Source organism: Watersipora subatra, chromosome 8 (genome assembly GCF_963576615.1).
Source record: "Watersipora subatra chromosome 8, tzWatSuba1.1, whole genome shotgun sequence".
Taxonomy (NCBI): Eukaryota; Metazoa; Bryozoa; class Gymnolaemata; order Cheilostomatida; family Watersiporidae; genus Watersipora; species Watersipora subatra.
In genome coordinates this window covers 14,550,763-14,575,818 of record NC_088715.1, presented here as the reverse complement: position 1 = coordinate 14,575,818, position 25,056 = coordinate 14,550,763, and the positions used below count along the sequence as shown (strand labels likewise).

Genomic DNA, 25,056 nt, shown 5'->3' with positions numbered 1-25,056 from the left:
TATAAAGTCAGTGGCTATTATTCGTATAAAGTCAGTGGCTATTATCCGTATAAAGTCAGTGGCTATTATCCGCATAAAACTTTAGGCCAACACACTACAGGTATATGTAATTGTAACTTCAAGCAGTTTGACTTCCGCTAAATATAAATAAGTTTTGCCAAGGATTAACTTTCTACATGCATTCCAGAATTTATACAGCTGTTGTAGTAAATTAAAGAATAAATAGTCCCTTGGTTTATTTCAAAACAAGAAGCACACTTATTGATCTTCTCTTAATGTTTAGAGTAAAGGTGTACTGTTTCTGTTGACAGCATGGTAAGAGAGCATGTAGCAACAGAGCATTTCAAATTAGCTCCTTGAAGTCCGATGTGCTTTATATTCTGATCTTTCTACTTTGGAGGTTGACGCAGCTTGTTAGCATCTGTTGTTGACGTTGTTTGAAGGTTTTTAGACATTTTAAGGCAAAGCAAGTCAAGCTCCTCCTCCCACTCTAGCCACTTCTTGTCACCTAGCATGTCTGAGAGCCGCTGATTAAATGGGCGGTAGAAATCTTGCAGGAGACGGTAGGTCTCAGGAAGAAATGTAAAATATTTTGGCATCACCATAATTCGTTTTGCTGCAAAATAATAAGATCGACAATGATACTTAATAATAATGAAACCGCAAACTCCAAAACCATAACTTTTATGAGAAAGACCATGATGTTACTTTTTATTTAAAATTGTGAAACTGGGTTACAATTGATGCCTTTTGGAATATGCACCTTTAAAAATGAAGCACAGTTTGTTATGAAATTCTATTATGTTACAGTGGTTTGTAGAATATAAGTAAATAGTCTTAACAGAAATAGATGTTTTAAATGCTTTATATTATATATGTTAAATTGTTTATTTCATTTGATTAATTAACTGCTGCCCTTTTTTAGGATTTTTATATGACATCCCTTAAAAAATATCTTTGCTTAAAATGAAATTATATCCAATAAAAAAGCTATGCTTCTGCAGTAACAAAACAACAATCACCAAATTTTTTTTCAGTTACTTGGTATCTTGGCATCCAGTGATATTAAAAAACCATGGCTCTTGTTGTCGGCTGAATAATATGGAGCAACGAAATTAGCACGATTTATAACCACCTCATACTATTCGATAAGATGTTCATTCATTGTATGTAAGTGTCTAGGTGCTAAGAATATTAGATGTTAGACCAATAAGTGCACAATGTACTGTACTTAGTCATGGTGACAGATATCATTGTAGGACTAAAAGTTAAAAATGTAGCTAACAACTTACTATCTACATAGCTAGTCCATGTACTAGTAACTCACTCTGTATCTAGTACTAATAACTCACTGTATATCTGGTGCTAGTAACTCACCATGTATCTAGTACTAGTAACTCACTGTGCATCTAGTACTAGTAACTCACCATGTATCTAGTACTAGTAACTCACTGTGTATCTAGTTCTAGTAACTCACTGTGTATCTAGTACTAGTAACTCACTGTGTATCCAGTACTAGTAACTCACTGTGTATCTAGTACTAGTAACTCACTATGTATCTAGTACTAGTAACTCACTATGTATCTAGTACTAGTAACTCACTGTGTATCTAGTACTAGTTACTCACTATGTATCTAGTACTAGTAACTCACTATGTATCTAGTACTAGTAACTCACTATGTATCTAGTACTAGTAACTCACTGTGTATCTAGTACTAGTAACTAACTATGTATTTAGTACTAATAACTCACTGTATATCTGGTGCTAGTAACTCACTATGTATCTAGTACTAGTAACTCACTATGTATCTAGTACTAATAACTCACTGTGTATCTAGTACTAGTTACTCACTATGTATCTAGTACTAGTTACTCACTATGTATCTAATACTAGTAACTCTTCCAGAACTATGAGCAAACAGTTATTCAGAAGTTGGATTTTTGTTGTGAGAAACCGAAATATTAATTTTTACATGGCCCCAACTTATTAATGAATTTTTACTACCTTTTATTCAAATCAGTTTGCTGCAAACTTTTGCTTTTTTAATTTTGGCAACTCAGAAAATGTAAATTCTACTAGCTTTTACTTACTTCCTTTTGTCTCCACAGCCTTTTGGACACCAGCTGTGGAGATGTTGAGAAATGCGTAGAGGTCTGTTAAACTAGAGATCGGAGTGTTATAGAATGTCTCAGACTTGATCAGGTGAACCTGCAAGAAGGGTGCGACAATCAAAAGACTCAGGCTATTCAAAGAAGTTTTATTTGAAGCTGGTCAAGTAGAAATTTCATCAAATAACTATGATGAACTTATTGTGTAAAATGGAAGTCTAAAACAATATATTGCGCTAGTGCACTATTGGCCAGGTGAATTTGTTGCTTAGGTTTCATTGGTCAATTTCGTTCCTTGCTGTTGCACCATTGGTTAGTTGCATTTATTGCTGGCATACCAACGATCAGTATCGGCGGTCAGTAACAAAGACGATGAGACGTAATCAAAAATTTCTAAACAATTTTAAGATACTAATACAATCACAACACTGATGACTTTATCGATACTCTGTAATTATAGGAATAAATAATTTTGAAATACCCGTAGTCACAAAAGCAGCGCTATATCCACAAGTTTTTTGCACCATAAATGGACACTACGCAGCTCCAACACACAAATGGTTAGAATTAAAACTAAACTTGATTACATGTTATCTTTCAGCTGCAGCTGTACAAAAAACAGACATTCGTTTAGCCTTTTTATTATCGTTGTTGGAAATCGACAGTTTTATTAAGTTGCCAGTTTATTGTAGGATTAAATAAGTTTTAACTTATGCAGCAAATTTAGTTTTTAACTTATTTTTATTTCATCAACAAACATAATTTGAATTTAGTTGCAAAAATAAAAATGCTATTAAATTTTGTAAATTTGTGAGAGAACAGAACAAAGCAACAAACGCTAACACTGCTAAAAGAAACGTGGTCAGATGTGAATAAACCAACCTGTGTGTTTATATTAGTTGTATAGATGTTTACGCCTACACAAGCAGACTAGCTTTATGGATTATTGACTAGAGCGCAAACACAAAGTATTCATAACCATAAATACCATTGATCCTACGTTACTCAACACCATATTTGTTTCTAATTACAGGTAGTTGACAATTTCCAGTTTCTCATCACAAGGTCAAAAAAAAAAGATTATTCAGGGATAATTTAAGACATTAAAATTTGGTGCAAGACAGAGTTTTCTTAGGATCAGCTTAAAAAGTAAGTTGAAAATATTGCAAAAACTCCTCTTGTTTTTGCTAGTTGTAACAGGCAGACACTTCCTTGTTTAAAGTATATCAACATTCAACAAATATCTGACTATCTTTGACATATTTGTTATGCATTTAAAAAAGCCTTTCCATTTTTTCTTTATGAAATTATGCTGTGTTTAAAAATGTAATAAAGTTTGAATTCCAAATGTCTGTGTGATACCACAAAGTATATATTCCATAAAATGATGGTTGGTTCATTTTGCTCGGCATTTATTTGAATAAAACAGTTTTCTGATAAAATACTATTCAATAAATATGTTATTTGTGTATTTTGATCTATATTTCTTTAAAGTGCTGTTATTAAATGTATATTTGTGTGTACATTTAAATAAATATCTATTTTTTATGTTATAATCAAGTATTTGCATATTTCAGGTTATTGCTTATAAGTCAGGGTCGACCTCCCGACCTTTTGAACTACTGATAAAACTGGAAGCTGCCATGCCATGCTTTTGACCAACTTGCACTCAATTGTAAGACATCAGTAATGCTGTCTAAAATCTCCCTATGGTTTTCTGACTTGAGTGCAAAAAAATTTACAAAAATAAACAAAATTGTTTTCAGAATTTACAAATCTTTCAAGTTGAAGGTGAGTTTAAATAAATTTTAAAAGTTTAATTTTAAAGTTTAATTTTTATGAAATTTTAGAATTCCAATTTAATGTGAATTCTGACTTCATTTTAAAAGTTTAATTTTAAAATGAAGTCAGAATTCACATTAAATTGGAATTTTAAAATTTCATAAAAAATTTGAAATTCAATTTTTGAGAAAATACTTTGAAATTAAAGTTGTATTCAAAATTTGAAAGTTTAATTTAAATTTTAATTTTAATTTCTCATTCATTCTTAATTTAAAAAGTTTTTAAATCAATTACCTGTGCGGGAGGAAAGTTCTTGTAGACTTCCTCTAGAAATATGTAATAGATGCCAATACGCAGAGTCATGAAGTAGACAGGATCACCCCAATGTTGGGATTCCCAGCCTGCCATATGACAGCAGGCTCGCAATGAAGTCTTTCTCACGCACTCATTGAAGTGTTGAATACTACAGAAAAAAGATTAGTAATAGAGATATATGAAAACAAACATAATCTGACAGCCTGTGGAATGTGCCTGAATGATCTGGTTCACTGCCAAAACAAACCACCATTTGTATAAATAATCTTCCACTTTTTATCACTTTTGAATAAAATATCAATAAAATAGTTTGTTGCCAACTGACACTCCCTCTTTGAGCTATTCAACTGTTATATACAGACTGTGCTATGTTTTGTGTGGTGTCCTGTGCTATTGAATTTTTATCTTTTATTAAAATTAAACACATTTCATTTCTAGACTTTCATTATACCCAAAAACCTGAGAAACTGAGGCTAAGGTATGAGCTGCTAAAAACTAGACTGTATATTCTTGAGTCTAGCCTTTCTCTATTAAGTATTGTATTGTACATATCACCTGATCTTCTACGTATTACGCTGTTTATGGTACAAAACAATGTGAAAGTGCTAAAAGAATTGTTTGCAAGTCTTGGAGCAGATTAAATTCATTCACCCCAGTACCCTGGCAGTCTAGTGTGCAATAAGCGATTGCCAAGAAAGTTGATAAAGCAAAGGGAATATTTATTTGCATAACTGCCCGTAATGTAGAAGGTTCTTGGTCATTGCAGGTGTCAGAGTGTCAGCCTGCTAGGCTTAATGTCACCAGCTCGAGTCTCGTTCAAAGCAATATTTTTTCCAACCTTCAACTTTGACTTTGGACAGACAGACAGACAGATGGACAGGCAGTTGCCGCTCTTATTATAGTAAGGAAGACTATGACCCCTGCGGTACAGAACGCCATGAGAGATCGTCGTGATAACATAATAATGCTGAATTATTCCACAAAGCAGAGAGGTGGTTGAGCGGGGCAGATAGTAATGGGCTTGGTTGCTATGACATATGTCTGAGTTCAAATCCCATATCATTCAATTTTTTTTCTTATCATCCAACTGTGGTTTCAGACCTACACGGCTCTTATTATAGTAAAGATTTTTTAACAGAAGATGTCACTTTAAAATTTAAAAAATTTGCTCTGTAAACAGCTTTCAGTAATACTGTATATGAGTCTATAACATGTTCTGTTTATCTCCTTACCTTTGTACAAAGAACTTGTGTATATCAAGGGGTGTCTCGGGCATGTTTACATATCTGAACCCAAGGTTAGCGTTGTTGTTTTTACTCATGTCTATTCCATGGTTGTAGAAGGAAAGGGCTCTGGTCGTCGGGTTTCGCATCATTACTGAATATATAGAGGTATAAACATTCTTCAGACAAGTCGGGATTGTGGGAGAAGCTTAGTATAAAAAGAGCTTGTCATAAAGCCTTGAGACGTTTTCATTGGCTAAGGACATTTTAACACTGGCAGAAATATTTACAAAAATCTTGTAAAAAGTTTGGTTGGACCAAATTTATGGATCTGTAGAGGTTTTGTGGCAATAACTTCTATATATAAGGATGTATATCTGTACGTATAGATCTGTACGTATGTCTAGATATATATGTGTACATGTGCATATATATGTATATATACTCATTTATTCATATGTATATATACACGTTTATGCATATGCATATATACACAATTATATATATATGTATATATACTTACATCTACGTATAAAAATATATATATTGTTGTTATTGATATATATACATTATATTATTATATTATACATATGCATGGGTTTATGTATTATACATATGCATGGGTTTGTTTATTATACATATGCATGGGTGTATGTATTATACATATGCATTGGTTTATGTATTATACATATGCATGGGTGTATGTATTATACATATGCATGGGTTTATGTATTATACGTATGCATGGGTTTATGTATTATACATATGCATGATTTATGTATTTTACATATGCATGGGTTTGTTTATTATACATATGCATGGGTTTATGTATTATACGCATGCATGGGTTTATGTATTATACATATGCACGGGTTTATGTATTATACATATGCATGGTTTTATGTATTATACATATGCATGGGTTTGTTTATTATACATATGCATGGGTGTATGTATTATACGTATGCATGGATTTATGTATTATACATATGCATGGTTTATGTATTATACACATGCATGGGTTTGTTTATTATACATATGCATGGGTTTATGTATTATACGTATGCATGGGTTTATGTATTATACATATGCATGGGTTTATGTATTATACATATGCATGGTTTATGTATTATACATATGCATGGGTTTACGTATTATACATATGCATGGGTTTGTTTGTTATACATATGCATGGGTTTATGTATTATAAATATGCATGGGTTTGTTTATTACACATATGCATGGGTGTATGTATTATACATATGCATTGGTTTATGTATTATACATATGCATGGGCTTATGTATTATACATATGCATGGGTTTGTTTATTATACATATGCATGGGTTTATGTATTATACATATGCACGGGTGTATGTATTATACATATGCATGGGTTTATGTATTATGCATATGCACGGGTTTATGTATTATACATATGCATGGGTTTGTTTATTATACATATGCATGGGTGTATGTATTATACATATGCATTGGTTTATGTATTATACATATGCTTGGGTTTGTTTATTATACATATGCATGGGTTTATGTATTATACATATGCAGGGGTTTATTTATTATACATATGCATGGATGTATGTATTATACATATGCATTGGTTTATGTATTATACATATGCATGGGTGTATGTATTATACATATGCATGGGTTTATGTATTATACGTATGCATGGGTTTATGTATTATACGTATGCATGGGTTTATGTATTATACATATGCATGGGTTTGTTTATTATACATATGCATGGGTTTATGTATTATAAATATGCATGGGTTTGTTTATTATACATATGCATGGGTGTATGTATTATACATATGCATTGGTTTATGTATTATACATATGCATGGGTTTATGTATTATACATATGCATGGGTTTTTACATTATACATATGCACGGGTTTATGTATTATACATTTGCATGGATGTATGTATTATACATATGCATGGGTTTATGTATTATACATATGCATGAGTTTGTTTATTATACATATGCATGAGTGTATGCATTATACATATGCATTGGTTTATGTATTATACATATGCATGGGTTTGTTTATTATACATATGCATGGGTTTATGTATTATACATATGCATGGGTTTGTTTATTATACATATGCATGGGTGTATGTATTATACATATGCATTGGTTTATGTATTATACATATGCATGGGTTTATGTATTATACATATGCATGGGTTTTTACATTATACATATGCACGGGTTTATGTATTATACATTTGCATGGATGTATGTATTATACATATGCATGGGTTTATGTATTATACATATGCATGAGTTTGTTTATTATACATATGCATGAGTGTATGCATTATACATATGCATTGGTTTATGTATTATACATATGCATGGGTTTGTTTATTATACATATGCATGGGTTTATGTATTATAAATATGCATGGGTTTGTTTATTATACATATGCATGGGTGTATGTATTATACATATGCATTGGTTTATGTATTATACATATGCATGGGTTTATGTATTATACATATGCATGGGTTTTTACATTATACATATGCACGGGTTTATGTATTATACATTTGCATGGATGTATGTATTATACATATGCATGGGTTTATGTATTATACATATGCATGAGTTTGTTTATTATACATATGCATGAGTGTATGCATTATACATATGCATTGGTTTATGTATTATACATATGCATGGGTTTGTTTATTATACATATGCATGGGTTTATGTATTATACATATGCAGGGGTTTATTTATTATACATATGCAGGGGTTTATTTATTATACATATGCATGGATGTATGTATTATACATATGCATTGGTTTATGTATTATACATATGCATGGGTGTATGTATTATACATATGCATGGGTTTATGTATTATACGTATGCATGGGTTTATGTATTATACGTATGCATGGGTTTATGTATTATACATATGCATGGGTTTGTTTATTATACATATGCATGGGTTTATGTATTATAAATATGCATGGGTTTGTTTATTATACATATGCATGGGTGTATGTATTATACATATGCATTGGTTTATGTATTATACATATGCATGGGTTTATGTATTATACATATGCATGGGTTTTTACATTATACATATGCACGGGTTTATGTATTATACATTTGCATGGATGTATGTATTATACATATGCATGGGTTTATGTATTATACATATGCATGAGTTTGTTTATTATACATATGCATGAGTATATGTATTATACATATGCATTGGTTTATGTATTATACATATGCATGGGTTTGTTTATTATACATATGCATGGGTTTATGTATTATACATATGCAGGGGTTTATTTATTATACATATGCATGGATGTATGTATTATACATATGCATTGGTTTATGTATTATACATATGCATGGGTGTATGTATTATACATATGCATGGGTTTATGTATTATACGTATGCATGGGTTTATGTATTATACGTATGCATGGGTTTATGTATTATACATATGCATGGGTTTATGTATTATAAATATGCATGGGTTTGTTTATTATACATATGCATGGGTGTATGTATTATACATATGCATTGGTTTATGTATTATACATATGCATGGGTTTATGTATTATACATATGCATGGGTTTTTACATTATACATATGCACGGGTTTATGTATTATACATTTGCATGGATGTATGTATTATACATATGCATGGGTTTATGTATTATACATATGCATTGGTTTATGTATTATACATATGCATGGGTGTATGTATTATACATTTGCATGGATGTATGTAGTATACATATGCATGGGTTTTTATATTATACATATGCATGGGTTTATGTATTATACATTTGCATGGATGTATGTATTATACATATGCATGGGTTTATGTATTATACATATGCATTGGTTTATGTATTATACATATGCATTGGTTTATGTATTATACATATGCATGGGTTTATGTATTATACATATGCATGGGTTTTTACATTATACATATGCACGGGTTTATGTATTATACATTTGCATGGATGTATGTATTATACATATGCATGGGTTTATGTATTATACATATGCATGAGTTTGTTTATTATACATATGCATGGGTGTATGTATTATACATATGCATTGGTTTATGTATTATACATATGCACGGGCTTATGTATTATACATATGCATGGGTTTGTTTATTATACATATGCATGGGTTTATGTATTATACATATGCATGGGTGTATGTATTATACATTTGCATGGATGTATGTAGTATACATATGCATGGGTTTTTATATTATACATATGCATGGGTTTATGTATTATACATTTGCATGGTTTTGTTTATTATATATATGCATGGGTTTATGTATTATACATATGCATGGGTTTGTTTATTATACATATGCATGGGTGTATGTATTATACATATGCATTGGTTTATGTATTATACATATGCATGGGTTTATGTATTATACATATGCATGGGAGTATGTATTATACATATGCACGGGTTTATGTATTATACATATGCATGGGTATATGTATTATACATATGCACGGGTGTATGTATTATACATATGCACGGGTTTATGTATTATACATATGCACGGGTGTATGTATTATACACATATATTATAATATTAGTAATTATTATTTTTATAATCCAAAGGAAGGTTTTGGATCTTCCAGGTTAGTTGTTCTGACTCAGCTTAAGACCCAATGCTAGCTTAACATTATGCTGTGCTACCAACAATAATAATAATATTGATAATAATAATCTTAATAATAATAATAGCTAGCATAAAATACAAAATGTGTAAGTTAAAATCATTGAAAAGCGTTGATTAAAGACCTTTCTAATTTTATACCATGCTTCTCAACAAAAATGAGTTTGCATCAAAGATCAAAGATTTCTCAAGAATTTTTCTAAAAGGCTAATATGCGTGAGATTATTTAGTTAGTATTATAACGTTTTGCTTTCTCAGATCTCATGAACCAAAGCAATTGAGTCTACCAAACTCTTTCACTCCCAAGTCAAATTGACCCGTCTCACCTCATCTACCCCCTAACTATCTCCTGTTCTGGTTTGTGCTACCAACACTAGTGGCGTTGTCACAACAGCGTCTGAACTCACCAACAATCTGTGCTGCAGGATGTATTCTCCTTATGTAGTGGAAGTTAGTATGTGTCGGTACTAGCGGGTCACCCGCGTAGCCCTGTTTTATCTTCCAGTGCCAGTTGTCATATATTATTGTGGCTGTAGCATCGTACATGATTTTTTCCGGGTGGCCATCTTGTTCCTTTTTTACTCTTTCATCAAAAAACTCGAGGAGTTGATCAAAAGTCTTCATGTCTTTGTGGTTCTACCAAATACAGCTCAAGAGTTTCAGATTGGATGAAAGAGAAAGGCATGACAGTACATTAATATACAGTATACTGAAGTGCATTGCTATATACAATATACTGCAGTGCATTACCATGTACAATTCACTGCAGTGCATTGCCCCATACGAGTACTGCAGTGCAGGATCATACATAATACACTGCAGTGCATTACCATATACAATACGATGCAGTGTATTACCATATGCAATACAATGCAGTGCATTACCATTTACAATACAATGCAATGCATTATCATATACAGTGCAATACAATGCAATGCATTACCATAAATAGTACATTATACACCATAATGTAGCACATTACGATACAATACAATATGTAATGTGTTATATTTTAGTGCATGTACAATGCAAAACACTTAACTGCCATATTCAATGCAATGCATTACAAACAAGACAATGCAAAGAAAAATAGTCCAATACAATACAATGTAGTGCAGTATGGTAATCTATAATACCATGCAGTGCAATAAATTACCACGCAATACAAAACCTTGTAATGTAATATAAACTTACACAATACATTAGAACGCAATACAACACAATATTTTTTAGTTTATAATACTGACTAAAGCAAAATATTTTTATCTCATAAGTATTTAGTATTAATATTTATCTATTATAATATCTCCTAAGTATCTTGCTTTAGTTAGTATTATAAACTAAATTATACTGTGTTGTATTTGTGTTGTATTGCATTGTACTGTATTGTGTAGCTGGTCTCTCATGTTTAAAGCATTTTCTAGCCAAAAATTGTTTCTTATCTATGATGAGTAGATTAGTGCAAAGCATTCAAGTTGATAATGTTTGTGTAATATTTTATTTATTTCCAGATATAAATGGAAGCTTCTAGACCAATGGTTCTTCACCTTGTTGGACGCACTGAACCCGCCAGTTTCATATGCACTTTTGATGAATCCTTTTTGAAGGAAAAATAAATTATCATTTTCGCGTTCAAGACATAGGTGTATGTTCTACTGGTGCGCAAAATAAACTGCTAAAAAATATTTGTTGTGCTCAAAAAACAAAACCACTACGATTCATGAACTCACAAAAAATTACATTTCTTCTCATAAAGGCATGACATTGCAAATTAGGGTCACTTTGAGAGACTTTCGTGAGACTGACTCGCGAGACTAACTTACCGAACCCCTAGAGTTTAATGGAACCCAGGTTAAAAACTGCTGCTCTAGGCTACACTGATCAGTGCCAATAATAAGTATTGAATATACAGACGAGGAGATGCCAATCAACTAGTCCCAGCTTTAAGGTGTCAATACTACGTATATTCAACTACCTAGGTGTCTCAAGGCAAGTTGTTCTACTAGTAGTTGTCTTACTACTGGCATAACCTAATACGAGAACTGATAACTCTAATAGTGAAAGCCCATTACATAAATCTATTCATGCACTAGTGGCATATGACCTCACATCATGAAGCTACATCATAAAGGTCAAAGGTCAAATGTAAGCACTAACCGGCCAAAAGCTGAACTGTGTGAGGAATTGTGTTTCCTTGAAACCATGCACTAGCTGTGGGTGACTGTTTAGGTGCCACCATAGGTCTGTAGTACCTGATTTGGCCCAACCCACCATGTACATGTGTGGCATGCACTAAAAGAAACATATCTATAGTAAACATTCATAAACACATCATTGAATGTTGTACCAACTCTTGTTTTCCTTTGGTTATGCAAGTTTAACATTAAGAAGGTTCAAGTCAGAGTGGTAACTGTTTTAAGCAACTTCTACCTGCTGTCTACTGTCATGGCACAATATAGTTGACAGGCATATTGAAATGTGTTATCTAAATGTTACTGTCTCAACTCCATGCAAGTGCTTTCTAGCTAGTAATATAAATTAGCAAGTCGTAATGAGAGGATGCTTCCCAAGTCGTACTACAAAAATTTCTCATTTTCAAAAGATTTTTTTTGCTGATTTCCAGACCTAAACAAATTTTCTTTTTTATATGGAAAAATTTTTGTAAAATAAGATTTTTATTTCATGCACATGTGAACGCCAAAAAATAAAACAATCTCTTTAGACAATTAAGTAAATCAATTAAAATTTTCAATTTGTTTTTTGTAAATTTTAAAATTTGTTAATCATTTTAAACAAAAGTTATGATAATGAACTCATATTAACATACATTTTTAAATATTCATCAACTCCTTTTATGGGTACTACTTGTATTGTATTATTACATTAAATTATTACATTGTTGTGCATTTTTGTATTTTCATTAAAATTCTAGTAAAAACTCATTTAAAGGGAAACTGTTCAGTATCTTATGTGCTTGGCTGGTCACCGTGATGCTGAATTCGAAACTGCTTTCTGTTACTAAATGTTCACTAAACGCTTGTGAAGCTAGCTCTATTGATTTATTAATCTATGGTGTATATATAAACCTCAGCGTTTGATTGTATTCTGTCTGTCCATGTGACCAATTATTGTCATAATTTCAAGAATGAAAAATTCACTTTGCACTGGATTTGAACTTGGAGCCTCTAGTTCTGCAGACAGGTATTTATCCATTACACTACTCTCTCTAGTTAGCTATACTATGGAATAAGTTGTTGCACATACTTATCACACCTGCCAATAATTTTTGGCTTCACGTTTAACACGTTTAACCTCGTGCTATGCGTGTAGCCATACCACAAGAAAAATATGTGCCTACACTTAAACTCACATGGCCAACAAGACTATTTCAATCAGTATAGATATTTTGTAAGCAATGCAGCTGGTACGGTATGAATTATATAGAAATAAACAGAGTATACAGAAATAGCACAGTTTACAGAAATGAACGAACATTTGATTTAAAAGTTAGAATGGTAGATGTTGTATATGATGATAAAAGGTAAACTTTTGGTCCAAAAACCTTTTTTATTACCCGTGCAACCTTGGGCATTCACCTAGTTTATAATATGCATCAATTCAAAAATATATAAAGTAATTTACCTAATTAAAAACTACATCTCCAACCATTAATTGTTCCCATTTAATATGGAACAAAAACATTCAGTAGTATTATGGGTTACTGAATTAGTTGAAAATTAACTACAACATGCATTCTTATTACCAGACCCTGCTAAGTGTGAACATCACTAATAATGGATGAACAGCAGTCACTACTCCCTTTAAAATAATCATTTTTAAACTACATGGTTTTTATTTGCAATAATGTTGTGTCAACACCTTTCTGAATGAAGCTGTTTCTTCCCTAAAACTTGCAGCACTTTTGTGAAAAACAATTTGTTTTGTTTACCTGATTCTAACAATTATGTTAAGACAGCTAGTATTATATAAAAACTATAAAACTTTTGCTGTTCAGAGGTAATATCTATCTTACTCTGAGTCTAGCTGTGTTGTAGTCTGCAAAGCATGGAGTCTTATATCTCTCGTCCCAGTTAGCATTTGGTGGAAAGCTCATAGACAGCCAGTTCTCATAGGTAGAGTTGTCATAGTTATGTCTTCGTATCTCTCTTGGAAAGAAGTCTACCAAAGGATCTATTGTAAAATCTTCTACCTGAAAATGTAGTAATAATAACAAAAATAATAATAATATTGCGTGAAATGAACTTGATAAAAGTTGATTTATGTAAATGATATATATATATACACACATTTACTTTACACAGTTATTTACCATAGCTATAATTGATGCAGAGAAAGTTTAATTCCTAACTAGTACTCAGCAGTCCTGTGCACCGTAAAAGCTCATCAGGTATAAAAAGTATACGCACAACTGTAATGGAATGTGAATGGAATGGAAGCAGATAGTAGTGTGGTTGAGAGACAAAATATCTAGGTTCAAATCCTGTTTGGTGTAATCTTTTTTCCTAACGCTTTAAGCGTGACTTTAACAAATGAATGGACAGACACAGCTAATATTATAGTAAGCTTACTCATTCTACCTATGTACGTTTAGTATCAAATATGTAGAACAAATAGCTAATAGATAATAGGTTTTATCAACAAAGTATAAAGTAGAACCTAAGCTACAACAGGGTAGCCAAAGGCAGACCATTGATCACAGTCTATGAAGCAACACTTCGGTTCTAGAGGGTGTTAGTGAAGCTATAGATAACATTAGGCCCAACCTCTTTAACCATCAAGCGTAGTTTATATGAAAGTCGGAATTCATAGAAGCGAATCTTTTACTATCGTCTATTAATTCGCCAGATGATAATTTCTACTAAATAAATTCTAGTACTTCTACCACCTATAGTAAGCAGATTGTTGCTTTATATTCATTCTCTCAATCTCTAGGTTTATTTGCTTTCTGTATGTTTTACATGTGTTATTAGTGTTTTGTATGTTTTAACTTTTGCGCTTGCTGTAACGGTCACAAACTCTTTCCAGTAAACACAGTACACAATAACTGTTGGCAAATGCATATTCCATTCTGGCACAAAGGGTATGAATACCAAAGTAATTCCAGTAGCAAGCTATGTGACAAATACATTTGACTCCACAAAAAAACTACAGTGACAGAAAAAATGGTTGGGATACAATTGCCTAATAGGTTAATTAAAACCAAATTTGTTATCTCAACATATTTGTTGTCTCTCATCCAGTTACTATGGATATTTATATATCAATAGAATGCTTAGACTCTCCTGTATCCAAATAATCTAGTTTCAATAAAGAATGTAAATCTCTTCTCAATTTAGTGAGCAATTTTAATTTCAATTCAAACTTTAAGACGATTGCCAAAAGACGAACATGTTGGGTGTTTAGTCCACCAAATACCAAAACTCATTTCCTGACCCCAATGATTATTTTTAGAGCTACTATCTTGCAAAGAGCTGTTCATACCTCCAGAAAACAAGAATGGCAGCCTCGATCAGAAAAGTATTTTATTAAAACTACGACAATTAGTGCTACTCGTAGATATGCTTCCTTAAATGGTATCTAAATTGGCCAGAAAATGATAAAGGTAAACTCAATAGATTAACAACAGTATAAGAGATCAGAATATATAGAGTTTTTGAGAGCTACTTGTAAAAACTTGAAAGTTATTCATGTCTAAAGCTGAGAAACCATGCATTGTTGATTGTGTGTCACAACTATTTAGTCAGACTCTGTATAGAGTGATCTAGCCAAAAGCAATCAAGCAAGAACTTAGAACTCAAATGCGGCGCAAATAGATTAATGATAAAAGATTGTATATGAGTCAACAACACCGCGAAAGGAATTCTATAAAAGCTGTCAAGGCTATATATAGAGACACCAAGATCCGAAGACCTACCAAAACACTGAATAGAGCCAGAAAGTTTCAAAAAGGACCACTCATAATGCGAAATTTAGTAAGCATAGATGCAGGACAAACATCAGTCTATGAAATTTATGTTATCGTTAATACTAGGGGGTTTGTCTACGAGGATACAGAATGACAAAATGGAGAAGGGTACTTTACAAGACCACAAAGAGAAAAAACATCAAGAGAAAGTCACTGCAATCATCAGTACTCACTAGCAGACAGTGGAGACCATAGTTTAAAAGATAGAGGCAAGAATAGCACAACAGATAGAAGTAGACAATGTGACAGTTTTCAGAAAGTATGATGGATGTAGTATTGGAATGTCACCTACTGGCAGGAAATGAGTAATTGAAAAGGCATAATGATGTGCCAAATTTTCTTATTACAATCTGGGCCATAGAGTAGATAGCTTGATATTCAACGCGGATAAAAACAGATATGGGTGCAAAGTATGGTTTTTGGAAGATGGCAGTCTAAAAATTGTATGATTTATGAAGTTGTTTTGCTAAAATCTGTTTTAGTATAATGATTGCAGGTAGGTAGCAAGATAAGAAACTTTGGTAGCAAGATAAAAAAGGAAAACTCAGGGGGAGGCAAGAAGTGATGATAGGTTGCATAGACACAAGTTATGGACTTAGCATTTTTGAATGGCAAGTATATAAAATAGAAACTTCTAGAAGCACCAGCCGTAGTAGGCAGAAAGAAAAGATAACTAGTGATTGTATCTATGGTGGTGGACTTCATAAAAAAGGCATAAATAAACATAAACTTTATTTAAACTGGTCAATGCTGTTTAAAGGAAACTAGACCATGAGACAAAAAACGTTGAAGTAAATTATGTGTTTTGAAGAAACAAGTTCTTTTTGCATAACACTGTTATATAATGTGAATTGTCAAGGTGCCGGTTTCTGGAAAAAGGTGTGGTGGTTTTTTAGGAAGTAGGAATGTAATAGACATTAAGCGGATTAGAGATATTTTAACCGGCAAATATTTAGAAAGAAACATTAAGCTCCTCAGTATTAAGGGCATTTAGACATTGGTTGTAACTGTCCATATCAGGTAGCTTAGCTCTAAAACATAATTTATGTTCTGTTCTAATTTTTCATTATCAGTTGTAAAAACAAGGGGATTCCAGCTTAGAGCAGCATGAGACCAAATGGATAATATACAATTTTGGTAAAAAATGATAGACCTTCTTGTTTCACACCAATCTGTTTCTGAGCTGAATTAGACATCTGGGTCTAAACTGACAGATAACCAACATACGAGGCAGACTAGAGCTGAAGCTACTACAAACTTATAGGAGGATGTTGAAGGCTACATTAGTGACGAGCTGAAACATTCAGAATAGTGTTAACGAACATCGTAACAGGAGACAAGGAAGATGAGCATTTATTAGTAAACTTTGATGTACACTAAGATCTGTCCACATGAAGGCCTGGATGGAACAGACCACCCACATAGCAACCTGTGGATTATAGGGAGAGAATGTTGAGAGGCTGTGTCATTTGATCAACAAATGCAGCAAGATCAGGCAAATAGAGTACATACATTGCATCATCATGTAACAACAGCTGTACATGGTAGCGCCTGTATGAAATGGGATCACTTGACAAAAGCAATCATAGAGATCAAAAGAATAAAGCTACTGTCTGACTTCCATAGAAAGATAACTTAATAGAGACGAGGAGTGTTAACGCTGGCTCACGCTGCATTACCATATGTCAGGTTGTCCTGTCAGCGAATATTCATCAACTATATGTGTCGTAACTCGATAACATTGCCGAGAAAACATGGATTGGTCGGAAAACATTGCAGCTGTCAAACTTTTACAATATTTCCACAAGTTTTCACAATATTTCCAGCCCCGACAGCCTGCAATGTGCACCACTTCAATGATGCTGATTGGCTGTTGAAAATTGCTTAGTCTGTATTTCCCTTTGTGACAGTTGCTGCAGGACTAGCATTTTACCATTTCAATAGCTGCATTATATAATGAGAACTCTATGGTACAGACTATTCCTTGATATAAATGCGCAGGGGTTTGTGATAGTGTGAACAATTTTATCTTGGATGATCACCGATGTATTCACCATGTTTCTGTGATGCACATTCGAAGTTGTGCACAAGTTACATGTAAGTTACCATGCAATTAAGTGTCTCAATAAACATTTGCAGGATGCACGTTTATCGCCAGCGCTTTAATAAAAAGACTAGACTGTGTTGTTAATTATTGACAACATAGGTCAATAAGTAGCGGCACACTTTTAGCGGCATTTGGAATTGCTAAAAAGATATAAAAATGACTGAAGTGTGATAATTTTTAGAACGGGATAGCCTGCGCGATATTTTAATGTACATAATATTAAATATTTTTATTAATAAAAATATTTATTTTAATATTTTTATTCATAAGTATGAAACATTCGATAACAATTTGTGAATAATAAAACTTGCTAAATTTATGAGTTTTTGCTATTTCCATGATACGGATCTCTTGCGGACTGACTCAAACTTACGCAGTATCATAACACACTTATTGTGAGACTAATTCCGACATACTGCGATACACTGTGAACAAAATTTAGAGTGAATAAAAAGCCATAAGTTTGACAAATTACAGATATTGATAATCAGGAGATGCAAAAGTTGTAGGAAAATAAGTTGAAGGGGGTAGAGAAGTACAGAGCACTAGGACTTGTAATTGGATGATTGCGGAAAGGATGGTAAGAGCAATAAATGCACCAATGAGTATCAGAAAATTAAAGCTGTTTGTAGTAGAGACTTAACTAGACTGAGATTAGAGCTATTGTGTTTATTGAAACAAAGCAGGTATTAGCTATTTTACCAACTACAAAAATACTCTAAAAAGCAGGACTCAATAACTATGAAATTGTTGTAATTTGACTTTGAGTTAAAAGCGTTTTGAATTCGAATATTTAAGAGACCCGGTGGAAGGCTCGAAATGTATGCTTCAAATCATCCAGAAGTGTTGAAATGACCAAAAGACGGACACATAATGACAAAGTGAGACTTATTGATACAGGTAGATATTGATGAAGTGCAGTTGATGCTTTTTAGTTTGTGTAATTTTTATCGGGTTTGTCATTTGTACCGTTCAGCCATCTTCCAGAATTGTGGGATAATTGTGTACATACATGTACTTATTATACATGGTGATCTCCCACAGCACACGAGACTACCAGGGTACTAGTATTAATAATAACAGCCATCTTGTTACATTGTGGAATAATTGTATAGATAGTTATTACACATGATGGTCTCTCACAGCACACTAAACTACCAGGGTACTAGTATTAATAATAACAGCCATCTTGTTACATAGTGGAATAATTGTATACATAGTTATTACACATGATGATCTTTCACAGTACACGAGACTACCAGGGTACTAGTATTAATAATAACAGCCATCTTGTTACATGGTAGAATAATTGTATAGATAGTTATTACACATGGGGATCTCTCAAGGCACATGGGGCAGACAGCAAACTAGTACAAATATACATTTAGTTACCTTCTTGAACTGTTGATCCGGTGCGAACGCATCCGTGATGTTTAGCTCAGTAAACCCAATGTTTAAATCAGGTGCGGAGATATCCAAAAAATGGAAAAGGGAAGCCTTCTGTGCCACATGCTCTAAAACTGTGTCAACAATTGCTGCTCCATCCTCTAATGAATCCAACGATTTCAATTGTGTACTAGAATACTGTAGTGTGGTAGAAAGTTCGAGTTGTGTGTTAGAACTTTGGTCTAGTGTACCAGAATGTTGGTGTTTTGTAACCGAATGTTGGAGTTTTCTAATATCCTGTTCGGATGATTCTGGTTGGTATTTCCAACTGTCAGCTGGTTTAAAATTGAATCTCTGTTTATCTAAAATAATTATAAAACTATGTAACACACATGATGGTATCTCTCAGAGTAGTGATTAGAGAAGAGATACTGTAAAACCTCTATTTGAACGCCAAAGCATTTTAATTTGCAACCATTGTCTTGTAGTGGCGGTCAAATAGAGGTGATGTTCAAATAGAGGTGATGTTCAATTAGAGGTTATACAGTATGTTGATAACGGCTCAAAAAGAAGCTTAAATACCACAACATAATATCTTAAGCTAGCAAAAATAGTCAAAGAAAGGTTTGTACTATCACTTTTTACAAAGGAAGGGGAGGGTGCAGTCAGAGGTCAGATAAAACCAAGACAAGAAAACATGTTGTCAACCCAACTAAAGCATAGTCCAACAATCTTTCATCTAATATTTGTTCTTTTAGTAAAGAAATGGCATTTTAAACACTATTTGTCAAACTATTTATCTAATTTCAATAGCTAATAGATGCCCTTTGTTTTCTTTTTTGTTTTACTATTGTTGTATAGCCTAATTTAAAAAACATTTCCATTCGAAATGAAATTATTGCCAATAATGTAATATATATATAATCAATAAATGTTACCCATTTTACAAGTCTGTAGAATTCATGAATAAACCAAATTGTGCCAGTTCACTTGGTAAGAGTACAGTACTACCGATAGTGTACATTGCAAGTACAAAGTTTTTGTACACATCTTTTGAACTATATTTTTAAAACCAAACTTAAAAATTGGTTACTGTACAGAGTGCAAGTCAAAGTAATAGAGAGCAGTAATACCAACTCTAGCTCATCGGCCTACCCCAGCATGTTAGTCTATCTTAGCACATTATAATAAAGGGAAACTATGACAGATAAAACAGAACTGAGCCAGTACTTTTAAATGAATAGAATTCATTGTAAAGACCAAATCACATATAACAAATTAAAAAGAAATATTACCTATTTGGCAAATACTTTGAAAGAACTAGAAGCTCAATTAAATGTTTGAATGTTGTGAAGCTAGAATTTATGATAAATGGTATTTGATTGATTAGATTATTTACTAAGGGGTTACACTTAGAATAGAACTAATTCTATATAGGGAAAACCCACAGATAAACTAGAAAAAGATCCTTTTAGGCAGATTTGAGCCGCAATAACTAAAAAGAGATGTTTTCAGTTGTGAAGGCATTATATAATCTACTACTAACACTTAGAAAAGTTGTAGAAGTATTGATGAAGCAATAGTAATAATAATAATAATAATAATAATAATAGTAATGAGTAATAATAGTAAGATAGCTTACTTTTGGTGGCACCTCTCAAAGTAGAACTTCTTGACAGAAAATTTACAAGAAATAAGAAGCAGCAGAAAATGACAACAACTGCTGGAGAGTATCTTTTAATGATCTGTGAAAGGTTCACCATCTCCGACCGGCAGCTCTAGGTCGGCTGCAAATGAAAGCAGCGAAGTGAGTCTGTCTGTAAAGTGTACTAACGATACATTAATATGACACTCTCAAAGAAGGAATAGTCTATAGCCAGTATATTGAACTAGAATATTCTTCGTGGATGTTACTAGTGTGATTGATAACTCGTCAAATGAACAGTTTGTATTCTCTGAACCGTGAATTACTTAGCGACCAGCTCCATAGCAACTGCCGGAGATAGAAATGTCAAGAATGATGAATAACTATAGGAATCCACAAAACACATTAGAAAAGTCAAAACAAGATAGATTGTTTTATTTAAGATAACTCTCCAGGCATTGGAAATAGAAATACTCTTATTTTAACTCTTTAGTTAAAAGCGGCCCTGTCATCATTCAGATGGAAAAGATGGCATGCATTAAACTGCTACCCATTTTAAAGGTTGACTTGCAACAAAATTCTCATTACAGTTATTTGGTATCAAAAGGTTCACCATGTCTTACTCTGCTGTGTTGTATGTGCAAAATATGTAGAAATGTGATTACAAGCTCTTAAAAGCTCAAAAACGAACAGTTAATTGCAACCATCACGAAAACGCTGTAGGTTGGAATCCCTCTCAAAACAACTCACGATGGCTTCTGTTTACACTTTCATGCAACCTCATTTATCGAAATATTTTCACAAATATACTTCATGCATTCAATAAAACCATGTCTATTGTCCTTTTGCGTCTATTTCATTATCATTGTAATGCTGTCACTTTGAGCACTGATATCCCAAAACCTAGCCTAAAAATTAGTTTAATTTTTTAAACCTAAGCACGAGGAGGTGCATATCATCCTCTGATAAACTTGGGAAAGCTATTGGTTACCTGTGATGGTCAAAAAACGCTGCAAAAAATGTTCACGCCATTTAGCTGAAAATATGAGTCACGTGATCAGATTATGACTGGATGATTTGACCAAGCTGAAACGAAACTGTAAAGTAGCGAGCATCTATATTTGATACGGGCTTTTCGGTAAAAGCCCGATGTGTTTGTCATAAACTAGTGCTATGAGAAGTGTTATATTAAACCTTTTATTGGCCTTTTATTTCATGTGATAACATCACGTGTCAAAACAATCACCGTATCAAGTTGAGAACGTCATCAAAATAAAGGGATTCCAACCCACAGTCATTTTTTAACCGTTCGCTTATAAGCTTTTAAGAGGTTGGATCACATTTCCACAAATTTTGCACCTACAACACAGCAGAGTAAATTATGGTGAACATTTTGATACCGAATCACTGTAATGTAAATTTTGTTGCAAGTCAACTTTTACGGAATAAGATTTTATTGTTGTAAAAGACTCAGTAGAGTACTAAAAACAAAATAGTGTACTGTGAAAATGCAAACGTTTAAAGCACCAGCCAACCAAGTCTTGTTACTTACTAAGGGATTGAGGCAGCGTATATCAGTTACATGTACTAATTTAAGACCAGCGATACCCAGGGTTTATTTCATTTTAAATCAGCCCACAAGTGGGTCTTTAAGAAGGAGGTTCTCAGTAACTTTAACAAACTGGTGAAAGGCATGGAGTATAAGCATGGAACATTTAAATGAAGTCGACCAAAAGATTTACACTGACTGACAGGATACTTACTGACTGACAGAGATACTTACTGACTGACAGAGATACTTACTGACTGACAGAGATACTTACTGACTGACAGAGATACTTACTAACTGACAAAGATGCTTACTGACTGACAGAGATACTTACTGACTAACAGAGATACTTACTGACTGACAGTATACTTACTGACTGACAGTATACTTACTGACTGACAGAAAGATACTTACTGACTGACAGAGATACTTACTGACTGACAGGATACTTACTAACTGACAGAGATACTTACTGACTGACAGAGATACTTATTGACTGACAGAGATACTTACTAACTGACAGAGATACTTACTGACTGACAGAGATACTTACTGACTGACAGAGATACTTACTAACTGACAGAGATACTTACTGACTGACAGAGATGCTTACTGACTGACATAGATACTTACTGACTTGCAGAGATACTTACTGACTGACAGAGATACTTCCTAACTGACAGAGATACTTACTGACTGACAGAGATGCTTACTGACTGACATAGATACTTACTGACCAACAGAGATACTTTCTAACTGACAGAGATACTTACTGACTGACAGAGATACTTACTGACTGACAGAGATACTCACTGACTGACAGAGATACTTTCTAACTGACAGAGATACTTACTGACTGACAGAGATACTTACTGATTGACAGAGATACTCACTGACTGACAGAGATACTTACTGACCGACATAGATACTTAGTGACCAACAGAGTTACTTACTGACTGACAGAGATACTGACTGACAGAGATGCTTACTGACTGACATAGATACTTACTGACTAACAGAGATACTTACTGACTGACAGAGATACTTACTAACTGACAGAGATACTGACTGACAAAGATACTTATTGACTGACAGAGATACCTACACCCTTGCACAATGACACAGTGGTCTCTGTCAATATAGATTCAAGAGCATATTAATAGAAATCTTTGAGTTTAGACACATTTCAAATAATTTAGTAAGTGTAGGACTGTTTAACAATCTAGACTTGAATAGCTGTGTCTCATTAAGAAATGCTGTCTCTTTTCCTTCCGACATCTTGAGTGGGAATATTTTTGCTGTCATTCTTAGTATAGCCATAGTTATTCGTTAACTCTGACCCTGGCCTTCTAAATGTTTCATATATGGCCTATAGGCATTCAGTCTGGCTGATCTCACTAAAATTCTGCCAATATTTTTCTCATGTGTGTCAGCAATTCTTCAAAAATTGTGTATGATATCTGCTAAGCTTACTGCAGAGGCTTTTCATGTTTTTAGATCATTGTTGCGCAAACAACGGGTTTGTAATCTTTGCTGGACACGTCTGGGTCCAGTGAGAAGAAAACTTTGATGACTGGATCAAGTTTCAGATAACAGTTTGCTGGAAAAGTAGCCATTCTTATCACCACCAATTACCCTTCTGTGAACTTCAGCCTGCTGTTCACAGGTCAGGTAGTCTAGACTCGAAGACACAACTGCTCTCAAGTGTAGTATATCTATAATTATGAAATAGTTGCCCTCTACCATGGTATATGGTTTGACCTTGACCTGACCTAACTTAGATCTTGCCAATACTGTGACATATTTCTTTACTTACTTACTTCCTTACTTACTTACTTACTTACTTACTTACTTACTCTTCAATAACTTGAAGACTAATTATGATGTCTGCTTAGCTTATTCAAAGAAACGTCTAAGTACAGTGGTAAGGGAATCATGACAAACGGAGACATGCTCAGTAGCAGAAAGCAACATGAAGCTGGATATCAGTTCTGTCACTAACAGTGATTTTTTTGGAAATTAGACTCAACCAGACGTATCCAGAACAGGCCTTCTAGATCACTAGGCCATAAAAGTAAAGGTTTTATGCTCTAAAAGTACATAAGATGCGGCATATATTGAGAGTGTTTCAAACATATTTTACTTTATTACATAGGAAAAACATGATATGAGCATTACCTTAGCATGGGATCCTTAGTGCTCTTCCATAGTAAGCTG

General features: G+C 33.2%; 1 protein-coding gene across 3 annotated transcripts; it reads right to left on the bottom strand.

Annotated features, from left to right (window-relative positions):
• Positions 1-211: 211 nt before the first annotated feature.
• LOC137401565 (carbohydrate sulfotransferase 15-like) lies at positions 212-25,032 on the bottom strand. 3 transcript variants are annotated; one of them, XM_068087992.1, is made up of 10 exons: positions 25,018-25,032; positions 21,288-21,432; positions 19,652-20,007; positions 14,200-14,376; positions 12,324-12,458; positions 10,574-10,802; positions 5,439-5,583; positions 4,186-4,354; positions 2,092-2,209; positions 212-616 (listed from the first exon to the last, which is right to left on the bottom strand). In XM_068087992.1, the coding sequence occupies exons 2-10, from the start codon at positions 21,406-21,408 to the stop codon at positions 390-392; spliced, it is 1,677 nt and encodes a 558-aa protein (XP_067944093.1). In that variant the 5' UTR covers positions 21,409-21,432; positions 25,018-25,032; the 3' UTR covers positions 212-389. The 3 variants fall into 3 exon arrangements, with proteins under 3 accessions (XP_067944093.1, XP_067944092.1, XP_067944094.1); XM_068087991.1 differs by lacking the exon at positions 25,018-25,032 and having other exon boundaries at positions 21,288-21,570; XM_068087993.1 differs by lacking the exon at positions 25,018-25,032 and having other exon boundaries at positions 19,652-19,980; positions 21,288-21,570.
• Between the last annotated feature and the right edge of the window lie 24 nt (positions 25,033-25,056).

Excerpts from the sequence above, each read along its gene's own strand:
- LOC137401565 (XM_068087992.1), bottom strand. The coding sequence starts at position 21,408 with ATGGTGAACCTTTCACAGATCATTAAAAGATACTCTCCAGCAGTTGTT. Across the intron at positions 10,803-12,323 it reads CACAGTTCAGCTTTTGGCCG|AACCACAAAGACATGAAGAC; the intron begins GTTAGTGCTTAC and ends TGTATTTGGTAG. Across the intron at positions 4,355-5,438 it reads CACAAGTTCTTTGTACAAAG|TATTCAACACTTCAATGAGT; the intron begins GTAAGGAGATAA and ends TTTTTTCTGTAG.